Source organism: Felis catus, chromosome A1 (assembly GCF_018350175.1).
Source record: "Felis catus isolate Fca126 chromosome A1, F.catus_Fca126_mat1.0, whole genome shotgun sequence".
In the NCBI taxonomy this organism is placed as follows: domain Eukaryota; kingdom Metazoa; phylum Chordata; class Mammalia; order Carnivora; family Felidae; genus Felis; species Felis catus.
The window spans coordinates 92,179,296-92,198,593 of record NC_058368.1 but is presented as its reverse complement, the minus strand read 5'-3'; the positions used below and the strand labels follow the sequence as shown (position 1 = coordinate 92,198,593).

Sequence of the window (19,298 nt, the reverse complement as noted above, 5' to 3'; positions counted from 1 at the left end):
AACGTGGAGCCTGTGACAGGGCTCGATCCCATGACCCTGGGATTATGACCTGAGCAGAAATCAAGAATCCTCTGCTCAATCACCTGAGCCACCGAGGCACCCTGTCAGATAAGTTTTCGGCAACTGCTGCTGAGCATCTCTGGACCTTCCTTTTAGTGTTGTGGAGTGCCTAAGGCTCTGTTTGCTAACTTTGGAGGCAGTGAGAGCCTTAAGCCCTGTTTCCTTCCAGCCCCATCCTCCTTGTAACACTCGCTGAAGCCCTTTCTCTCTAGGTCATGTTGGTGGGGCAGTATGGCTGAAGGCAGGTTCACTTTCACCTCCCATACCCCCAGCAAACACCATATCTGTCCTGTGGTCTCTCTTAGAGTCGGGATTATGATATAGTGGCCTCCTTTCAGTTTCCCCAAATTGCCATATTCTTTTTTGCCTTAGGGCTTCTGTAGGTGCTATTCCCTCTGGCCAGAACACACTTCTTCCAGCTAACTCCTAATCATAAATGCAATTCTAAAAAGCAGCATTTCCTGACCATCTAGACTAGGCTAGAGTTCCAATCATGTCAATCTTAGTGCACAGCCTTCTCCTCAGAAGCATGCATCACCCTTAGCTGTTGTTCAAGCCCTGCCTCATTTGGTGTCAGACCAGAGGCTCCGTGTGCAAGAGTGTGCCTTTCTGGATCACTCTGCTTCTCCTGTGGCAGACAGCAGAGCACCCCCCTCCCCCCACACACACATATGCACCAGCTTCAAGTAAGGGTAATGGACCCTATGATCACATACTCTGGTTACTCTCTAGTGGTTTCCCTCAGCCTTCAGTTCAGTCCATTCATACTTTCCAGAGGCCAGTCATGACCACACCCACAAATGAGCAATATCTCCAAGGCTTGCAGCGTCCCTCAAGAGTATCTTAGGGGAGGTTGTGTCTGTCCCAGGGGCCAAGAGCAGGGTTTGTCACAACTTCCCCCTCCTAATGGGGAGTCTCCCTTGGCCTTGATGATTTGGACTTGATTTTATTGATGAGTGAGCTTCCTTATGACAGAAAACATCAGATTCATATGAGCGCTGACTATATTCCAACAGAGCAACCAGCAGAGGGCTTGGTAAAACGTGGGCTAGATCAGGCAGATGCAGTGGGTACATAGATGCCTGGTTATCTATACCTGTGTGCACATGTGAAGGCTGAGTCACAGGAATGCTGAACATAATGGAAACAATTACTTCCAATCTTGTTTAAGAAAAAGAAAGGAAGGAAGAGAGAGGGAGGGAAAGAGGAAGTAAGGAGGGAAGAAAGAGGAAGAAAGAAAAAGGAACAAAGAGAGAAAGGAAGGAGGGAAGGAGGGGGAAGAAGGAAAGAAAAGAGAAAAAGAATCTCCTGAAAAAAATCAACCAGTGACATCACAAAGAGAGACACAGATTGGCAGAAAATAGTAGGAAGACAGAGGTGCCCACCTGACCTCCTGGAAGAACCCAGCAGTCCAAGTGGCTAGAATAGCACATGAACTCGACCCAACCCCAGAAAGAGACAGAGGATCCGCACAAGCACTCAGGTTACCCATAAGATGGACCCAAATTGGACTTTTCTGGAAAGGACTCCACAAGTTGCTAAGGCTTTTGGAGTACAAGCTTCCTTCACCCCATCCATTTTGGGATCAGCCCCCACCAGTACATGTGGGGCCTCACACACCTATCAATATCTGATTAGAAACAAAACACCGGAATGAATTGCAGAGTAGGAGGCAATAAATGCTTAGGTCAGAGAGTCTGCAGTTTATAATTCACTCTTAATTCTCCATCTTGGGATAGTTCATCCATCTGGTTTAGCCTGGGGATGGGGTCCCGTCACCCTCCTCAGCAGCACAGAGCCACACAGAATCCTTCAGCTCCCCGACCAAGCGTTTAGTGGGAAACCCATCCTTTCCCAAGTGCTGGCTGAGAAACCAGTTCAAAGAAGTCCTCTGTCCCCCTGCCAGTAAGCAAGGAAGCCCTGCAGGGTTGGGGGGTTGGGAACCAGGAAATAGACCAAGCCAGGCCACTTCCCATCAGTGAACAGAAGGGGAATGAGTTGGGGCTGGGTTTCTGGGGCCCACCTACACCAGCTTCTTGGCTTTAAAGAAACTCTTGAGGTGCTGCATCTGCCAGACACCTGTGGCCACAAGGATGAAGGTCTGCAGAATGGACCACCACAGCACCCGCTGGTTGGTGCTCTCGCTGGTCTGCCGGAAGCGCTCCTCTCGCCACTGTGGGAGGGGAGAAGGGAGTAGATACGCGTCCGGAACTGAATTGCACCCCCACCCACTCTGGGGGAAGAGCGGGAAGCTTCCCTTCCCAGGAGGTGACACATCCTCCGTCCCAACTGTGCCAGCCCAACCCAGCCCCTCACCCTCTGGTATTCCTGCTCCTTCTGGATCAACTCCACCTGCTCCACAAGCTGCTGGACACGCAGATGCAGCTGGGTCAGCTTGTCCTTGGCTGCAAACTCCACGTAATCGTTGCTGCGTTCACCCAACTGCATATCCAAGTGAATGGCCTGGAACGGGGGAACCAAAGGTGGGAGTCAGGGAGCTTAGCTCCATGGACCTGCTGGAAATCTAGCTTCTGCATCCCAGCCTGGGCCTGACACTGTTCCTCACACACCAACTTGTTGACTGGCCTTGCTCTGGGCGTCCAAACACTAGATCGGGACTCGGCTTGTGTGGAGTTGTATATTCAAAACACCAAGGATAGGGACAACATGTGCAAAGGAAACAGAGGTAAGACTCTGAGGCAGTTTACTAGAAGTCCTGCATTGGGAGATGACAATGGAGAGGCCTGAAGCAATCAGCAGAACAGCTCTGAATTTCACATGGTGAAACTCAGTCTGTATCCTAGGGATGGGGCAGGGAGCCGAGGGAGGATTTTAAGTCACGGTAACTCCCTCCCAAGGTCTCCTTTTATCCTCAAGATCTGTTCCCCATGTGCTTACTTCATGTAAAGTCCCAGCCCTACTCAACAGGCACCACCCACTGCACCCTTCTCACTCTAGAGGCAGAGAAATTGAGCCCCTGGGGATGGTGGACCTCCCACCTGCCACACTCACCAGCTTGCCATCATAGAAGAGGGCGAACCGGATAGACTCAAGGTGGAGGCAGATCTGGTGCTCTCCTGGAGACTGGGAGGTGAAGGTGAAGCTGCCCTGAGGGCCGTACTGACGGGCCAGAAGGTTCTAGAGGAAGCAGCCTCCAGTGAGCACAGAGATGTTAGCCATACACCTGCTTCCAGAAGAATTGTAGGGGTATCCCAGGTCTACACCCCCACAGGCCAGAGGGGACAGTGTGAAAGAAAGGACATCAGTTTGGCCAGAAATTCTCAGATCCCAGCATTGCCAATACAGAGTACAGTTTGCAAAGAGCACGGCCCTCCTTAAGCTATCCTGCCTGTGAGAAGACAGATCCTTCTGTGAGAAATGAAGGACTAGAGAAGGCTACACATTGACTCTGGGGGCCTGGGGGTGGGGGCCCGGTGGAAGGCTGCAAGGAGTAAAGGCCTACCTCACCTTGTTCTCCGGGTCCTTCACAAACACGAATAAATTGATCCACTGGGGGGAGGGCTGGTACTTTTCCATAGCAGGGTCGTATAGCTCCGTCTTGTAGTTACCTAATGGAGAGGCAACGGAGGTGCAATCCCATCCATACCCATGATGGAGTCCCAGTGGTCAGGGGAGGAACAGGAAGATCTTGAGTCTGAGGAGACCGACCACGGCCCTCGGCCTCTCCTCCCTTCTCCAGCCCCACTTCTCTGCCATCATTCCAGTCTGGTTCAGACTAGCCTCCTAGGGCCCCCATCCCCGGCACAGGCAAGAGAAAGGATGCCTTGGCCAGACTGCTGTCCACCCATCCCTCTGAGCCCTACCCCTGGCAGGGGAGGGAAGATACGGGCCTGAGCTGGTGCCACCCATTTCCCTCCCCTCTCAGGACTCTAGGTGCAGGAAGGGCAAGGCCAGGACTGGCCGAGACGCGCACCTATGACCACGGTACCATCGGGGATCTCCTGGATGAAGCACTTCTCCTCCAGCTCGCGGACCTCGAGGTAGAACGCGTCCCCGGGGCCCATCAGCGCCAGCAGCTGCCCCAGCAGCAGCGGCAGGGCCATACCGGTTGCCCGCGCTGTGCCCCATCCCCGCCCGGGGCCAGCCCGGGGCCCAGCTCCTCGCGCCCCGCAGGCCCCCGCCACCTTCCCAGGCGAGTCCTCCGGTCTCCGCGCGGAGCCTGCGGAGACTGCAAACTCGCGCACGGACTACAACTCCCGGGAGCCCTCGCGTGGCCCCGCCCCCGGCGCGTTCCCGCCGACCCATGCTGCTGAGGGGCCAAGCGAGACACCCCCCCCCCGCCCCCGCCCCCAACAACCTGGAGGAACGCTCTGGAGCGCTTTCCGCCACAGGGCATCTCTTAATCCACGCAGAAACCCGGGGAGGCGTAGCTGCTGTTAGCCCATCTTGCCGATTGGGGTAACAGCTTCAGGGGCGGGGGGTTGCCCTCTGCAACATGCGGCGCAGCCACCCCAGATGTGTGCTAAAAGGATGGGGATAACGGGACGTTTATGACCTGGGCTTCTACCTAGAAGAGTTTAGGATTGATTAGGGGAGAGGGGGTGACATGGTGACATGGAATGAGAAGAGAAGCCCTGTGGGGTTTAGAGGCTGAAGCAGCAATTCAGGAAGGGGAGAGGGAAATGTCGCGGCTTTCGTGGAAGCGGTAGATTTGACTCAAGCCTTGAAGGATGATTAAGATCTCCCTGAGCAGCGAGAGACAAGAACAATTTAGGCAGGGGGGCCTAGGATTGCCTAGCAGCCAGTAGGCCAGTTAAGGAACTAGGGGAAGAAAAGTTACAGGAACTTTGAGGGTGAAGGTAATTGGGCCGAATCTAAGGGCACAGGAGGTGCCAGGCCCATATAATAGGGGAGCCCTTCATCCAGTGTACTTCCGTCTGCACTAGGAACCAGGAAGAGGTTGTGGGTGAGCCTGGAGGGGAGAGAAGATAGCAGGAAAGCCACTGGCAAAGGATAGCAGTACACAACCAAAAGGGGTGGGAGAGTGGAGCCAACATGACAAAATGGGAGCGGAGAAAAAACAAATCTAGAGAATTCCAAAGCCCACAATGCCCTGTGAGAATAGTGTAGACCCAAACATGTCAGTAGAAAGATGTAGTTCAACCCAGGTAGTGGGATGAAGTCTTCCACCACCTAGTGCCTGTGGTGCTAAGAGATGCTCATTAGTTTATTCTGCAACGTGTGGTGGTGGTGGTGGTGGTGGTGGTGGTGATGATGATGATGATTTTTTTTAATAAGTTTTTTTTTTTGAGAGGGGCACCTGGGTGTCCCAATAGGTTAAGTGTTTGACTTCGGCTCAGGTCATGGTCTCGTGGTTCATGAGTTCAAGCGCCGCATCATGCTTTGTGCTGTCAGCTCAGAGTCTGGAGCCTGCTTCGGATTCTTTGTCTCCCTCTCTTTCTGCCTCTCTTCAGCTTGCTCGCTCTCTCTCTCTCTCAAAAGTAAATAGACATTAAAAGAAATTTTTAAAAATTTTTAAATCTTTATTTATTTTTGAGAGAGAGACAGAGTGTGAGCAGGGGAGGAGCAGAGAGAGAAAGGGAGGCACAGAATTCAAAGCTGGCTCCAGGCCCTGAGCTGTCAGTACAGAGCCCGACACAGGGCTGGAACCCATGAACCATGAGATCATGACCTGAGCCAAAGTCTGACACTCAACCGACTGAGCTACCCAGGCACCCCAAAAGAAATTTTTTAAAAAAATAAGTTGTTTTGAGAAAGAGAGAGAGAGAGCACGTTTGAGCAGGGGAGGGAGAAAGAGAGACAGAGAATCTTAAGCAGGCTTCACACCCAGCATAGAGCCCAACATGGGGCTTGATCTCATGACTGTGAGATCGTGACCTGAGCAGAAATTAAGTCAGACACTTAACCAACTGAGCCATCTAGGTGCCCCTTTAAATAAGATTTTATTTATTTAAGTAATGTCTACACCCAACATGGGGCTAGGACTCACAACCCTGAGATCAAAAGTCACATGCCTTCCCAACTGGAGCTAGCCAGGCACCCTGATGATCATCTTTTTTGTTATTTAATGCCCTGCACTATTGTAATCACTTTTTTTTTAATTGATTCCTTTTATGTTTTATTTATTTTTGAGAGAGCACAAGGGGGGAAGGGGCAGCGAAAGGGGGACAGAGGATCAGAAACAGGCTCTGCACTGACAGGCTTACAATAGTGAGCCCGATGTGGGGTTCAAATTTCACGAACCGTGAGATCATGACCTGAGTCGAAGTCGGAAGCTCAACTGACTAAGCCACCCCGGTGTCCCTGTAATCACTTTTTAAGTTCACTAAGTGAACTAATCTTTTAAAAATTGTTAGGCAGCCTGTTTCAGATTGTGTGTCTCCCTCTCTCTCTGCCCCTCCCCCGTTCATGCTCTTTCTGTCCCAAAAATAAATAAACATTGAAAAAAAAATTAAAAAAAATAAAAATTGTTAGGCAGACTCTAATGCTATTCCAGTTTAATAGCTAGAGAGGGAAACAGCTGCAAAGTTGAGTAAAAACTTGCCCAAGATCACCCAGTTGATAAGTGGCAGGCATTTGCTGACACGAACTCTGGTCCAGGTGTTATGACACGTGTTGGACATGAAAATGAATTAGACCTGTCATCTGCCATCTAAGAGCCCACTGAAAGAAAAGGAGCAATTACAATACAGTGTTTTAAGACTGATAATATATTTTAGTTACCGGAATTGTCCCCTCATTTTAATGGTGTGGCTCGTTGACAATCCTAGGAGAGTGTTTCTTACTTCCTCATTTGGAATGACTATTAAACAAAAATGACAGATTCAGATAATAACAGTCACGCTTTATAAAGGCCAAATAAACAAGAGCTGAAAAGCATCTGTTGATTTGGGAACTAGTTGTCTACCAGGGAATGTAGCTACAGCTGGGAGCAAAGGCAGAAAAGCGAGGACTCCGGTTTGGGAGACAGGGGTGCTGTCCTTGGTCCTGATTGTTCTCTGAACCAGCACTACCACCACCTGGAGTAAAGTATTGGCTTTGTTTTGTTTCCAATAAAATTTGCAATCCCTCATAAGCCAATACTCTTATAAAATACAATTAAAAATGAAACTAATCATGTGCTTGGATATCACATCAATGTTAAACTTCTATAAAAGGTTCTAAAAACTCAATTTCTGTACTTAAATCATTGCAGACCTGTAACAAACATGGATGGACCAGTGGCAGCCCCCACACCCCACTATATGAGTAACCAGTCTTGCGTGGAAGTGGCCCATTGATCAGACTACTCACAGAAATCCCCCAAAGAGTAAAATGTGGAAAATGCTTGCATCAAAATACATGTAAGGAGATAGTGCACCAGTGAGATTTCAAAGCCCAGAATCCAGACATTAAGAAGGGGGAATATGACTGCCCAAGGAGTAAAAGTGTTTTGTTAAAAATAGAACAGCCTATTTCTGATCGATGACGAGGCTAGGAACATAAGAGCAGTGAACCCACCAGTCTTCGATCCTCCCACTTGACAAAAAGCTCGTTCCACAATTGCTGCCAAGACCACTGAACCTGGGTGCCATTTGCAAGATTAAAAGAAGACACTGCGGTGCTACATCTACTTGCCCCATCTGTGGTTCACCCAAGACCTCAGAATTTGATGGGTTTTTTGAAAAAAATTTTTTTTCAACGTTTATTTTATTTTTGGGACAGAGAGAGACAGAGCATGAACGGGGGAGGGGCAGAGAGAGAGGGAGACACAGAATCGGAAACAGGCTCCAGGCTCCGAGCCATCAGCCCAGAGCCCGACGCGGGGCTCGAACTCCCGGACCGCGAGATCGTGACCTGGCTGAAGTCGGACGTTTAACCGACTGCGCCACCCAGGCGCCCCGATGGGTTTTTTTTTTAATAGGAGAGATTTATTTGAAGACATATTACAGCATATAAAACTACATAAAGACTTAATTTCCACTCAAACACTGGTAGATTTGATATAATTCATAATAAAAAAACTTTTTAAAATTTTATTTTATGTATTTTGAGAGAGGGGAGAGGGACAGAGAGAATCCCAAGTAGGCTCCATATTGTCAGCTCAGAGCCTGATGTGGGGCTTGATCCCACGAACTGTGAGATCATGACCTGAGCCGAAATCAAGAGTCAGATTCTTAACCGACTGGGCCACCCAGGTATCCCTCTCACCACTCTTATTTAACATTGTATCAGAAGATCTAGTAACTGTAAGAAGGCTAAGAAAAAAAAAGGCATGCGGATGGGAAAGGAAGAAATAAAAATGTCCCTATTTGTAGATGACATGATTATATATTTAGAAAAGTCTAAGAAATCCATAGATTTCCTAGAACTAATAAATGAATTCAGCAAGTTTGTATAACATAAGAGCAACATGTACAAATCAATCACATGTCTACATACTAACAATAAATATAAGGAAACCAAAATTAAAAACAATATGATTTACAGTCAGTTCATAGAAAATGAATTACTCACGTGAAATCTTAACAAAATACGCATAAAATCTGTTTGCTGAAAATTACAAAATTCTGATGAAGAAAAAGTCAAAGAAGACCAAATAAATGCAGAGACATACTGTGTTCATAGATCAGAACACTCAACATAGTAAATATGGCAATTCTTTCCAAACTATTACCCAAGTTTAACACAATTCATGTCAAAGTCCCACCAGGAGTTTTGTTTTATTTTAATTTTTTCAATTTATTTTTGACAGAGAGAAAGAGCATGAGCAGGGGAGGGACAGAGAGAGAGAGGGAGACAGAATCTGAAGCATGCTCCAGGCTCTGTGCTGTCAGCACAGAGCCCGATGTGGGGCTCGAACCCACAGACCACAAGATCATGACCTGAGCTGAAGTCGGACACTCAACTGACTGAGCCACCCAGGCGCCCCAGGAGTTGTTGTTTTTTTTTAACATAGACAAGATTATTCTAAAATTTACATGGAGAGGCAAAGGAACTAGCATAAGTAAAACATTCGTGAAGAAGAATAAAGTGGCAGAAATCAGTCTACCTGATTTCAAGACATTGTATGCCTTAGTCAAAAAATCAAAACTATAGGGGCACTGGTGTGGCTCAGTTGGTTAATCATCCAACTCTTGATTTTGACTCAGGTCACGATCCCACAATTTGTGGGATGAAGCCCTGCATTGGGCTCTGTGCTGACAGTGTGGATCCTTCTCGGGATTCTCTCTCCCTCTCTCTCTCTGACCCTCCCCTGCTTGCGCTCTCTCTCTCTCTCTCTCTCTCTCTCTCTCTCTCTCTCTCTCTCTCCCTCCCCCCTCTCAAAATAAATAAATAAAAACTTTTAGAATATATCCTGCACCAAAGTAGTACATTTGTTACAATCAATGAACCTACATTGACACATTATTTTCACCCAAAGTCCTTAGTTTACATTGGGAGTCCATCTTGGTGTTTTACATTCTATGGTTTTGGACATGTATCTACCATTATAATGTCATATAGAATAGTTTCATTGCCCTAAGAATACTCTGCATTCTGCCTATTCATCCCTCCTCCTCCCTTCCTGGCAACCACTGATCTTTTGCCTTTTCTAGAATGTTGCATGGTTGGAATCACACAGTAACAACGTTTTTTGGATTGGCTTCTTTCACTTAGCAATCTGCATGTAAGGTTTCTCCATGTCTTTTCATGGCTTGATAGCCCATTTCTTTTTGGCACTAAGTAATATTCCATTATCTGTATGTACCACAGTTTATTTGTACACTCACTTACTGAAGGACATCTTGGTTGCTTTCAAGTTTGGGCAAGTATAAATAAAGCTGCTACAAATATCTTTATGCAAGATTTTGTGTGGACATAACTTTTCAATTTATTTGGGTAAATACCAAGGAGCCCTATTGCTGGATTACATGCTAAGAGTATGTTTAGTCTTATAAGAAACTATCAAACTATCATCCAAAGTGGCTGTAACATTTTGCATTCTCACCAGCAATGAATAAGAGTCCCTGTTGCACCATAACCTTGCCAGCATTTGGTGTTGGTTGTCAGTGTTTGGATTTTTATCATTCTAATAGGTCCCTGGTGGTATCTCATTGTTTCAATTTGCATTTCCCTAATGACATATGATCATAACCAGGTTTTCATATGCTTTTTTTTTGCCATGTATGATCTTCTTTGCTGAACAGTCTGTTCAGATCTCTTGCTCATTTCTTCATTGGGTTATTCATTTCTTACTGTGGAGTTTTAAGGGTTCTTTGTATATTTTGTTGTTTTTTGTCTGTTCTTTGTATATTTTGGGTAGCAATTATTTCTGATATACATCCTTTACAGAGATTTTCTCCCAATTTATGGCTTGGCTTCTCATTCTCTTGAAAATAGCCTTTTCTATTATTTTTTTTAATGGTCATTTATTTTTGAGAGCAGAGACAGAGCATGAGTTGGGTAGGGGCAGAGAGAGAGGGAGACACAGAATCTGAAGCAGGCTCCAGGCTCTGAGCTGTCAGCGCAGAGCCTGATGAGGGGCTAGAATTCACAAACCATGAGATCATGAGCGGAGCCGAAGTTGGACTTAGCCACCCAGGCACCCCTTGAAGATAGCCTTTTCAACAAGTGATGCTTAGTTATTTGCCATCCTTTGACACACACACACACACACACACACACACACACACACACAGGACTTGACTTATACCTCACACTTTATTAAAAAATGAACTCAAAATAGAATATAGATTTAAATATAAAGTATAAAACTATAAAGCTTTTATTTTTTAAATGTTTATTTATTTTTGAGAGCATGAGCAGGGGAGGGGCAGAGAGAGAGGGAGAAAAAGACACACAGAATCTGAAGTAGGCTCCAGGCTCTGAACTGTCAGCACAAAGCCCGGTGCGGGGCTCGAACCCACCGACAGCGAGATCATGGCCTGAGCTGAAGTTGGCCGCTTAACCGACTGAGCCACCCAGGGGTCCCTAAATTCCTCTAAATTAGTAGTTAAACATGTAAATTCCTTTCCCACATTCTTCTGTGTATATTTTACAGCTATTTTCTTTGTGGTTACCATGGGGGTTACATTTAATATTCTAAAAGTTAAAACATTCCAATTTGAATTTATACCAGTTTACCTTCAGTAACACCCAAAAACTCTCTGCTCCTTTTAACAGCTAGCTCTGTTCTCACCCTTTTCTGTAACTGATATCAAACAAATTATATGTATACACATCGTACGTAGTAGTTACTTTTTTTGCTATAACTGATACAAGCAATAAACTGCTTAAATCTCCAGAGAATTAACTAAGTGAAAAAAGCCAATCGTAAAAGGTTATATACTGTATGATTCCATTTATACATTCTTGAAATGACAAAATTATAGAAATGAAGAACACAGATCAGTTGTCTGAAGTTAAGGAGATGGTGAAAAAGAGGTGCCTGGATGGTTCAGTTGGTTAAGTGGCTGACTTCAGCTCAGGTCATGATCTCACAGTTCTTGAGTTTGAGCCCCACATCAGGCTCTCTGCTGTCAATGCAAAGCTTGCTCCGGATCCTCTGTCTCCGTCTCTACTCCTCCACGCACTCTCTCTCTCTCTCTCCCAAAACTAAAAATTTTAAAAATTAAAAAAATTAAAAAAAACAAGGAGCGCACCTGGGTGGCTCTGCTGGTTGAGCGTCCAACTCCTGATTTTGGTTCAGGTCATGATCTCATGCCTTGTGATTTCAAGCCCCACATAGGGCCCTCTGCTGTTAGTGAGGAACCTACTTCAGATCCTCTGTCTCCCTCTCTCTCTCTGCCCCTGCCCCACTCTCACACATCCTCTCTCAAAAACAAATAAACATTTAAAAAAAAAAAAAGGAAAGGATGAAAGAATAGGGAAGTGAGTGTGGCTTTAACACACAACATGAGGGATCCCTATGGTGATGGAAATGTTCTGTGTCTTGACTATCAATGTCAATGTCTTGTTTGTGATATTGCATTATACTTGGGCAAGATATTACAATGGGGGAAACTGGGTAATTGGTACACTGGATCTTTCTGCATTGTTTCTTGCAACTGCATGTGAATCTATAGTTATCTCAACATAAAAAGTTTAATTTTACAAATACTAGAAACTGTTAGTATAAAATGTTATTGTTTACCAATTCTGTAATCATTTGTGATGGTTAAAATAGCATGTAGCTAATAGCATGTAGTTATAATAGCATGTAGTTATAATAGCATTAAGAAAAACACAACCAGGGGCAACCTGCACAACCTGGCTGGCTCAGTCAGCTTACCGTCTGATTCTTGATTTGGGCTCGGGTCATGACCTAATAAATTGGTGGGTTGGAGCCCTGCGTTGGAGGCTGACAGTGTGGAGCCTCTTTGGGATTCTCTCTCCCTTTCTCTCTCTGCTCCTCTCCTGTTCATGATCTCTCTCTCTCTCTCAAAAATAAATAAACATTAAAAAAAAAAAAAAGGTTGAGAACATTAGACCAGAGTGTGGAAAATAAGCATTAGGACACACTGCTGGTGAGACTGTAATTGGCATGAAGTTTGAAAGGGGAATTTTGTGACTTCATCAAAAAACTATGTCCTATAGTAATGCTCTTTTAGAAAATGAACAAGAGTATTTATTGCAGCAATAAATGTAAGAGTAAATAGTAGGGGAAAAGAAATCTTAACCACTTTCATCAGAGAAATGGTTTAAAAATAAGGTACTGTATGAGCAAAGATTACATTATATTGTTACTGTTAAGAAAAAGGAGATCAAGACTTACAGTGAGGGAGAAATGTCAACAGATTGCCATTAAACTTCCCTCCACAGGGCCAAACGAAATAACAAAGAGAAGCCGAAGTAGAGAGAAAACCTCCAACTTCTATGAAACCTTGACGATGCACACAGTCATAAACTGCTGCCACAATACAGTAGACTATGGATCAAATCCAGGAAGGACACGAAGGGCAGACTCAGACCTCTGTTCATTTCACACTGCGCGCAGAGACCTCCAAAACGGGGCGACCCTGGCCCAAGACCCCAATACTCCTTTACTAGCGGGCCCCTGGGACACCGAACCACCTTCGGAGAGAAGTCATCAGGGCAGTGCTCCGGCAGCAACACTCGCGTGGATGATGTCCGGTACTGATGAGAGTGCGGGCGGGGGGGGGGGGGGGGGGGGGAGGGGGGGAGGGGGGGGATACCGGGGACCATACAGACCAGGGTAGACCAGATTTACCAATGGATGGGTTTCAGGTGGCAAAGACGTGGTAAAATGAGACCTCAGCTTTTTGTTGTTGTTGTTTTTGTACTTTAATTTTTTTTTCCAAGATAAGTTGGTGCACTGTTTGTGTCATTTTTTTAAAGTTCAGTTTTTAAAAATCGGGGCGCCTGGGTGGCGCAGTCGGTTAAGCGTCCGACTTCAGCCAGGTCACGATCTCGCGGTCCATGAGTTCGAGCCCCGCGTCAGGCTCTGGGCTGATGGCTCGGAGCCTGGAGCCTGTTTCCGATTCTGTGTCTCCCTCTCTCTCTCTGCCCCTCCCCCGTTCAAGCTCTGTCTCTCTCTGTCCCAAAAATAAATAAACGTTGAAAAAAAAATTTTTTTTAAATAGAAGAAAGCCCAGAGTGTCGGATGCAATCCCGAGGAAAGTCAGGGATCCTCGGTTTCAATCCTGTATCTGCTCGTTATTCACTGCGACCGCAACCAAACTGCGTTACTTGGAGCATCTGTAAAAATTTTATAAACACTAGTAGTCGCCCCGCCGCCAGGGCGATTAACAAAAAAAAGGTTTCAATTCTTGGGCCGTAATTCGGAAGCAGGCAAAAGCTGCTCCCCAATCGGGTACTGCCTCGCCGCGGACGCGGGGTATCTAGGGATTTGTAGTCCAGCCAGTCGAACTCGCTGTCCCGGCAGGCCCCGCGGCGGCGGCAGGGCTACGTGGCGCCGCGGGCTGCGACTGCGCCGGCAGGTGGAGCAAGATGGCTGCGGAGCAGGGCGTGAGGGTCGTCGGGCCCCGGCCCGGAGGGGGACTGGGAAGGGTGATTCGGGCCCTCGTGCTGCTTCTGTGTTTTGTGGCCCGCGGAGGCGCGCTTTACTTCCACATCGGGGAGACCGAAAAGAAGTGCTTTATTGAGGAGATCCCGGACGAGACCATGGTTATAGGTGCGGGCGGAGGGGGAGAGTTTGGAACAAGACCTTGGTCTAGGGGCGGGGGGTGCGGGAGAGTCACCTCTTCCAGAAAGGGGAGCAGCCGGTCTCGCCGCGTGCTGGCGTGGGCCGACTCCGCGCCACCTCGCGCTCATCTGACCTGGAGTCGCCCCACTTCCCTCCAGGAAACTACCGGACGCAGCTGTATGACAAGCAGCGGGAGGAGTACCAGCCGGCCACCCCCGGGCTCGGCATGTTCGTGGAGGTGAAGGACCCAGAGGACAAGGTGAGCCGGCCCCAAAGCCCGCGGAGCCCTCCGCCCTGCGCTTAAGCGCCAGACCAGGCAGGTGCTGGTACTTCCCCTCCCAGTTGCCGCATCTGCTGAACTGCTGAAGACAGTTGGGTGTTGTGAGAAGATCGCGCCCGGCTTTGCGCTCTAGGCCAAGCTTGGGCTGCTGCAGTGCTAGCGGCTCCTCTCAACCTCTTACCGACTGCTGCGTGACTCTGCCAAGTCACTGAGCTTCCCTGAGCCGGTTTCCTGGTCTGCGAAATGGAAACTCACCTATCTTACAGGTGTGGTTGGTGCCTTAATTGTGGTGCTGGCAGTCAAAGAATTTTGTCAACTCTAACGCTGTGGCATCCAGACTTTAAGGTTTCACAGGACAGAGTGCTTTCCAAAACGAAGAAGCAGCTGTTAATTTCACCAGATAAGGATATTAAAGGAAAGCAAAAGAAAAAAAAAAAATCATTGTCACTTTTCATTAAAAAAAAAAAAAAAAAAAAAGAACCACACACAAAAAAGAGTTGAAATGGCAGGAGCTCTGAATAAAGAGCCCTTTCCAACCGCAGACCCACATCAGCTTCATTTTAGATTCTTCACCCCTGCCCCCAGAAGTTCTCAGCTAAGCTTTGGCAACTACCGCCGAGCAGCTTTGGAGCTTTTAGTGTGTGGGGTGCCTATGTCTCTGTTGGCTAACTTTTGAGGCTCAGAGAGCCTTAAGACTTCTTTCCTTCCAGCCCCATCCTTTCTATAACACTCACTGAAGGCTTTTGTCTCCAGGTGATCCTGGCCCGGCAGTATGGCTCTGAAGGCAGGTTCACTTTCACCTCCCATACCCCCGGCGAACACCAGATCTGTCTTCACTCCAATTCCACCAAGTTCTCCCTTTTTGCTGGAGGCATGCTGGTGAGTGGACCCACATGGGACTCGTAGCTTTCAACCTCTAAACCCTGGTGGGGCCTGGAGACTGGCAGTGCTTTGGGTGTGAGATGAGTGTGGCGGATTTTGTGTCTCCTAATAATTTTGGGTTTTCGCTGAACATCTGGGCACAGTCCCTGAACTCCTTGTATGTGCCTTGGTCCAAGTGTCAGCCAAGTTTATTCATGCCTGTTTGCCTAGAGCCCCATAGGGCTGGACACTGTGGAGGCCTCAGCACTGGACGAAATGCACAAATGAAGGAAGGTAGGGGGACCAGCTGTCAGTGCCTGGCAGGAAGATGGAGCAGGGCTGCCCGATTTCTTTTTCTCTCCCTTGTCCGTCCCCAGAGAGTTCACCTGGACATCCAGGTGGGTGAACACGCCAACGACTACGCAGAAATTGCCGCCAAAGACAAGTTGAGTGAGCTGCAGCTACGAGTGAGACAGCTGGTGGAGCAAGTGGAGCAGATCCAGAAAGAGCAGAACTACCAACGGGTATGTGGTTGGGCCAGGAGCTCCTGGGTGGGCTTCTTCCCAGAAGCCTTCCCCTGGCTCAGCCAGGAGTGGCATGTGTGTCAGATTCATTATGAAAGCCAGGGGACTTAACTGTGCCGCTTTGCAAGTCTAAAAGGTGGGGTGGGGATCACTAACTCCAGTGTGTAACCAAGGAGACAGGCTCTTGAGAGGCTATCATTGCTCTAAATCCCAGTTACATGTACACAGTGACAGAGCGGGAATTGATATTAATACCTTGGGTGTTATTTCCATGGCTCCAGGTGCTTCCAGGACCAGCTATTTCAAACTCAATTGTGTCCAGGAGCCAGGCGGTACCATGAATGAATCTGTGACCATAAGGACTGTTGTGTGTCTAATCCTCAGTGGCCTCGGTTAATTGTCAACCCAGGGTAGCCTTGCAGATAGATACGCTACCCTGTCTTTTAAGAGGAGCTAGAGATCCAAGTGTTTTGATGTGAATTTTTACCAGGTTTTAACTATTGGCAAAACACATCCAGCCACTGGGCCACCAGTTTGCAACTTGTGCCCACAATCCTCGAGGAGCAGTTGGGGAAGACCTGGGCAGAAAGCTTAGAGCACGTGCACTCCTGAGTGCTATAGGGCAGCTCTGTCTGATGGGGTGATACTACTGGCACTTCACCTCCCCTCCCCCCCGCCCTCCCTCCCCCCACTGGCTCTAGGAGAGGACCGGGGAGGACTGTACCTGACACATGAGCAGACAGAGGTTGTTGGTTGGTTGGTTTGAAGTAGGCTGCATGCCCAATGTGGAACTTCAACCCCAAGAGTTGCATGCTCTACCAGCTGAGCCAGCCAGGCACCCCCAAGCAAACAGACTTAAATGAGTGGGTTCCTGGAGGTCATCTGGCTGGGGAGGATGAATACAGTCCCCAGGTGGGGTCTCTGGCTCTTTGCAGACATTTGATTGGAACCTGGGCATAGCTCCTTGATTCTGGGGCATCCTCTGCAAAGGGAACCCAGCAGTTAGAGTGGCGCCAGGTGGTGCCCAGCAAACTTAAGCTCCTCTTCCGCTCTCCCCTCCCACAGTGGCGAGAGGAGCGTTTCCGGCAGACCAGCGAGAGCACCAACCAGCGGGTGCTGTGGTGGTCCATTCTGCAGACCCTCATCCTCGTAGCCATCGGCGTCTGGCAGATGCGACACCTCAAGAGCTTCTTTGAAGCGAAGAAGCTGGTGTAGCCAGCTCACAGGCCATCCTTCCTCCCGGGCTGGGGGAGAAAGGGCCTCCTGGAACTGATTTCTCTCTAGCAGGAGGACTGGTTCCGAGCCATGGATGTCTGGAGGGGAAAGGGGCTACAGGCACCCCAGGCACAAGTTTAGGGCAGGAGCTTGGCTGGCTAATACTGAGCAGGTGGTGGGGCAATGCCTGTCCCCTCCCCTGGGCTCTAAGCCCTTTGCAGTAATCACCCAGGGTCTGGTGAAGCCACTAGGAGCCCCATTGGCACCTCAGAATCACAGTGTTACTGATCAGGGATGTGAGGCTGTTGTCTGGGGTGGCTGGGGAGGGGGGAGTGGGTAGGCACGCCAGTCTTTTTTCTGTCTTCCTTTGCTAACTTGGGATTTGAGCAGGTTGGGGTGTGGCCATGATTCCCTGCCACCCTGGGAACCTCACTGTACCCTCCTTGGGCCTAGACCCAGACTGCAGATCCAGGGTATGTGTGTCAATGGAGGGTGGGGTTGAGGGGGTTGCAGTGTGGGAAACTAGCCCTGAGGTTGACCTCAGCTTCTCAACATGTTTGTCCTTTTGGGGGCTTGAGGAACTGGGGTCAGGCCAGGCAGAGGCCTTGGTGCTGGCTGGGGATGGGGCCTGCAAAGTCTTAGTTACTGATTTCATTTTCAACAAGTCTAGGTTTGTTACATTGGTTTCCCAATAAAAAATAAAAAAATTCGCTTGTCCCACATAAAGTGACTGTGCCACCGAGGTGCTCAGGGAACGTCAGTTCTTCTATGCAAAGCACTTAACATTCTAAGATGAATACCCACCTGTGAAGTTCATTCTTTCCCTCCCCTCTTTACCTTTCTGTAGCAGGGGATAGTGGGTTTGCCCAAGAGCATAAAACAAGTGAATGGTGGGGGGTTGGTGCCTTGTTCAGGAAGGTAGTGTGCATTGAACAGAAGAGCACTGCGGGTTTGGGAAGGACAGAAATCCTTGGGCTGGTGGGGATGAGGATGTAGATGGTCTTAACCAACAGAATGGGATTTCAGGAGGACCTTGAAGGAGAAGGATTCGGATGTAAGAAGGCAGAGCAGCCGTGGTTGGAAGCCCTGGCAGATGGCTGGCATGGAGGTGGATGGACATGGTTTCCACTGGAGTTTAGGGAGGGGGCTGAGGAAGCCGTTAAGGGAGGTTGGTTAGAGTTAGAAGAGACTCGCATATTACCCAGTGTTTGACACAGTTTTGGGTACAAGAACCGAAGATAAATTTGAGGAAGGTGAATCCAGCAGGGTGTGAGAAAGAGACAGGCTGAGGAGGCCAGGCTGTGGACTACTTGAACTGACAAGGGGATATGGTCTGACCTCATACTACCTCCTAGACCTCTTCCACAATAAAAACAAAAAATTTGTTTAGAATAGCCTTAGCGTTACAGAAAATTCATGATGTTAGTTCTCCCTATTGTCATGCACCAGAATGGTACAAGTGTTCAAGTTAATGAAACAGTATTGATACATTATCTTAGTTTTATTTAAGTAATCCCTACACCCCACATGGGGCTCAAACTCAGGACTCCAAGATCAAGAGTTGCACGCTATTGAGCCAGCCAGGCTCCCAATACGTTATTTTTAACTAAAGCCCATAGAGTATGCAGAGTTTCTTAGCTGTTGCCTAATGCCCTTTTTTCTGTCCCAGGATCCCATCCAGGACAAGTTACATTTCACCCCTCCTTGGCTGTGACGGTTTCTCAGACTTGCCTTGTTTTTTATTACCTTGACAGTTTTTAGGAGTACTGTTCAGGTATCTTGTAGAATTCCCTCAATTGGGATTTGTCTGCTGTTTTTCTCATGATTGAACTGGAATTCTGGGTTTTTGAAAGGCCATAAAGGTGCCATTCTCATCCCATCATACCAAGGGTGCTTATTATTAACATGATTGTGGGTGTCACTGTTTAAAACTAATTAGGATTTTTATGTGAAATCTGATTTCTTGAGGCAAATCAGATCTGACGCTAGTGGGGCTTCATTCTGATGTAACAACAATTAGCAAGACTGAAGGGCAGCTGTTCCCCTTTAGAAGGGCTTGTGCTTTCAAAGGTCACAGTCCCACCTCCCTGCTTCCATTATTGGCCTCACCCCACTGACTGGTCTCTTCAGGGGGTCAGCCTTGCCTTTGTCACCAGCCAAACCTGGGCTGGATTTGCCAAAGTTCTGTTACAGAGTGCAGTGCAATGGCACAGTTCAGCAGTAAGGTCCTTCTTTGGTCGGTTGTATG

At 47.9% G+C, this 19,298-nt stretch overlaps 2 protein-coding genes across 4 annotated transcripts; one reads left to right on the top strand and one right to left on the bottom strand.

Annotated features, from left to right (window-relative positions):
- Positions 1 to 1,740: 1,740 nt before the first annotated feature.
- LOC101099424 (transmembrane emp24 domain-containing protein 9-like) lies at positions 1,741 to 4,252 on the bottom strand. 3 transcript variants are annotated; one of them, XM_019830937.3, is made up of 5 exons: positions 3,995 to 4,252; positions 3,529 to 3,629; positions 3,073 to 3,198; positions 2,413 to 2,523; positions 1,741 to 2,233 (listed from the first exon to the last, which is right to left on the bottom strand). In XM_019830937.3, the coding sequence occupies exons 1-5, from the start codon at positions 4,122 to 4,124 to the stop codon at positions 2,084 to 2,086; spliced, it is 618 nt and encodes a 205-aa protein (XP_019686496.2). In that variant the 5' UTR covers positions 4,125 to 4,252; the 3' UTR covers positions 1,741 to 2,083. The 3 variants fall into 3 exon arrangements, with proteins under 3 accessions (XP_019686496.2, XP_003980748.2, XP_023110004.2); XM_003980699.6 differs by having other exon boundaries at positions 2,377 to 2,523; positions 3,995 to 4,249; XM_023254236.2 differs by lacking the exon at positions 3,073 to 3,198 and having other exon boundaries at positions 2,377 to 2,523.
- Positions 4,253 to 13,944: 9,692 nt separating this feature from the next.
- TMED9 (transmembrane p24 trafficking protein 9) lies at positions 13,945 to 17,772 on the top strand. Its single transcript, XM_003980660.6, has 5 exons — positions 13,945 to 14,158; positions 14,329 to 14,429; positions 15,204 to 15,329; positions 15,689 to 15,835; positions 16,901 to 17,772. Exons 1-5 carry the CDS (start codon positions 13,975 to 13,977, stop codon positions 17,048 to 17,050), a joined length of 708 nt encoding a protein of 235 aa, XP_003980709.1. The 5' UTR covers positions 13,945 to 13,974; the 3' UTR covers positions 17,051 to 17,772.
- Positions 17,773 to 19,298: the final 1,526 nt, after the last annotated feature.

Bases quoted from the DNA above. Each gene is read 5' to 3' on its own strand.
- LOC101099424 (XM_003980699.6), bottom strand. From the start codon at position 4,124: ATGGCCCTGCCGCTGCTGCTGGGGCAGCTGCTGGCGCTGATGGGCCCC. The intron at 3,630-3,994 runs GTGCGCGTCTCG...CCTCTCCATTAG, and splicing joins CGATGGTACCGTGGTCATAG to GTAACTACAAGACGGAGCTA. The intron at 2,234-2,376 runs GTGAGGGGCTGG...CCCCTCCCACAG, and splicing joins AGGAGCAGGAATACCAGAGG to TGGCGAGAGGAGCGCTTCCG.
- TMED9 (XM_003980660.6), top strand. From the start codon at position 13,975: ATGGCTGCGGAGCAGGGCGTGAGGGTCGTCGGGCCCCGGCCCGGAGGG. The intron at 15,330-15,688 runs GTGAGTGGACCC...GTCCGTCCCCAG, and splicing joins TTTTTGCTGGAGGCATGCTG to AGAGTTCACCTGGACATCCA. The intron at 15,836-16,900 runs GTATGTGGTTGG...CCCCTCCCACAG, and splicing joins AAGAGCAGAACTACCAACGG to TGGCGAGAGGAGCGTTTCCG.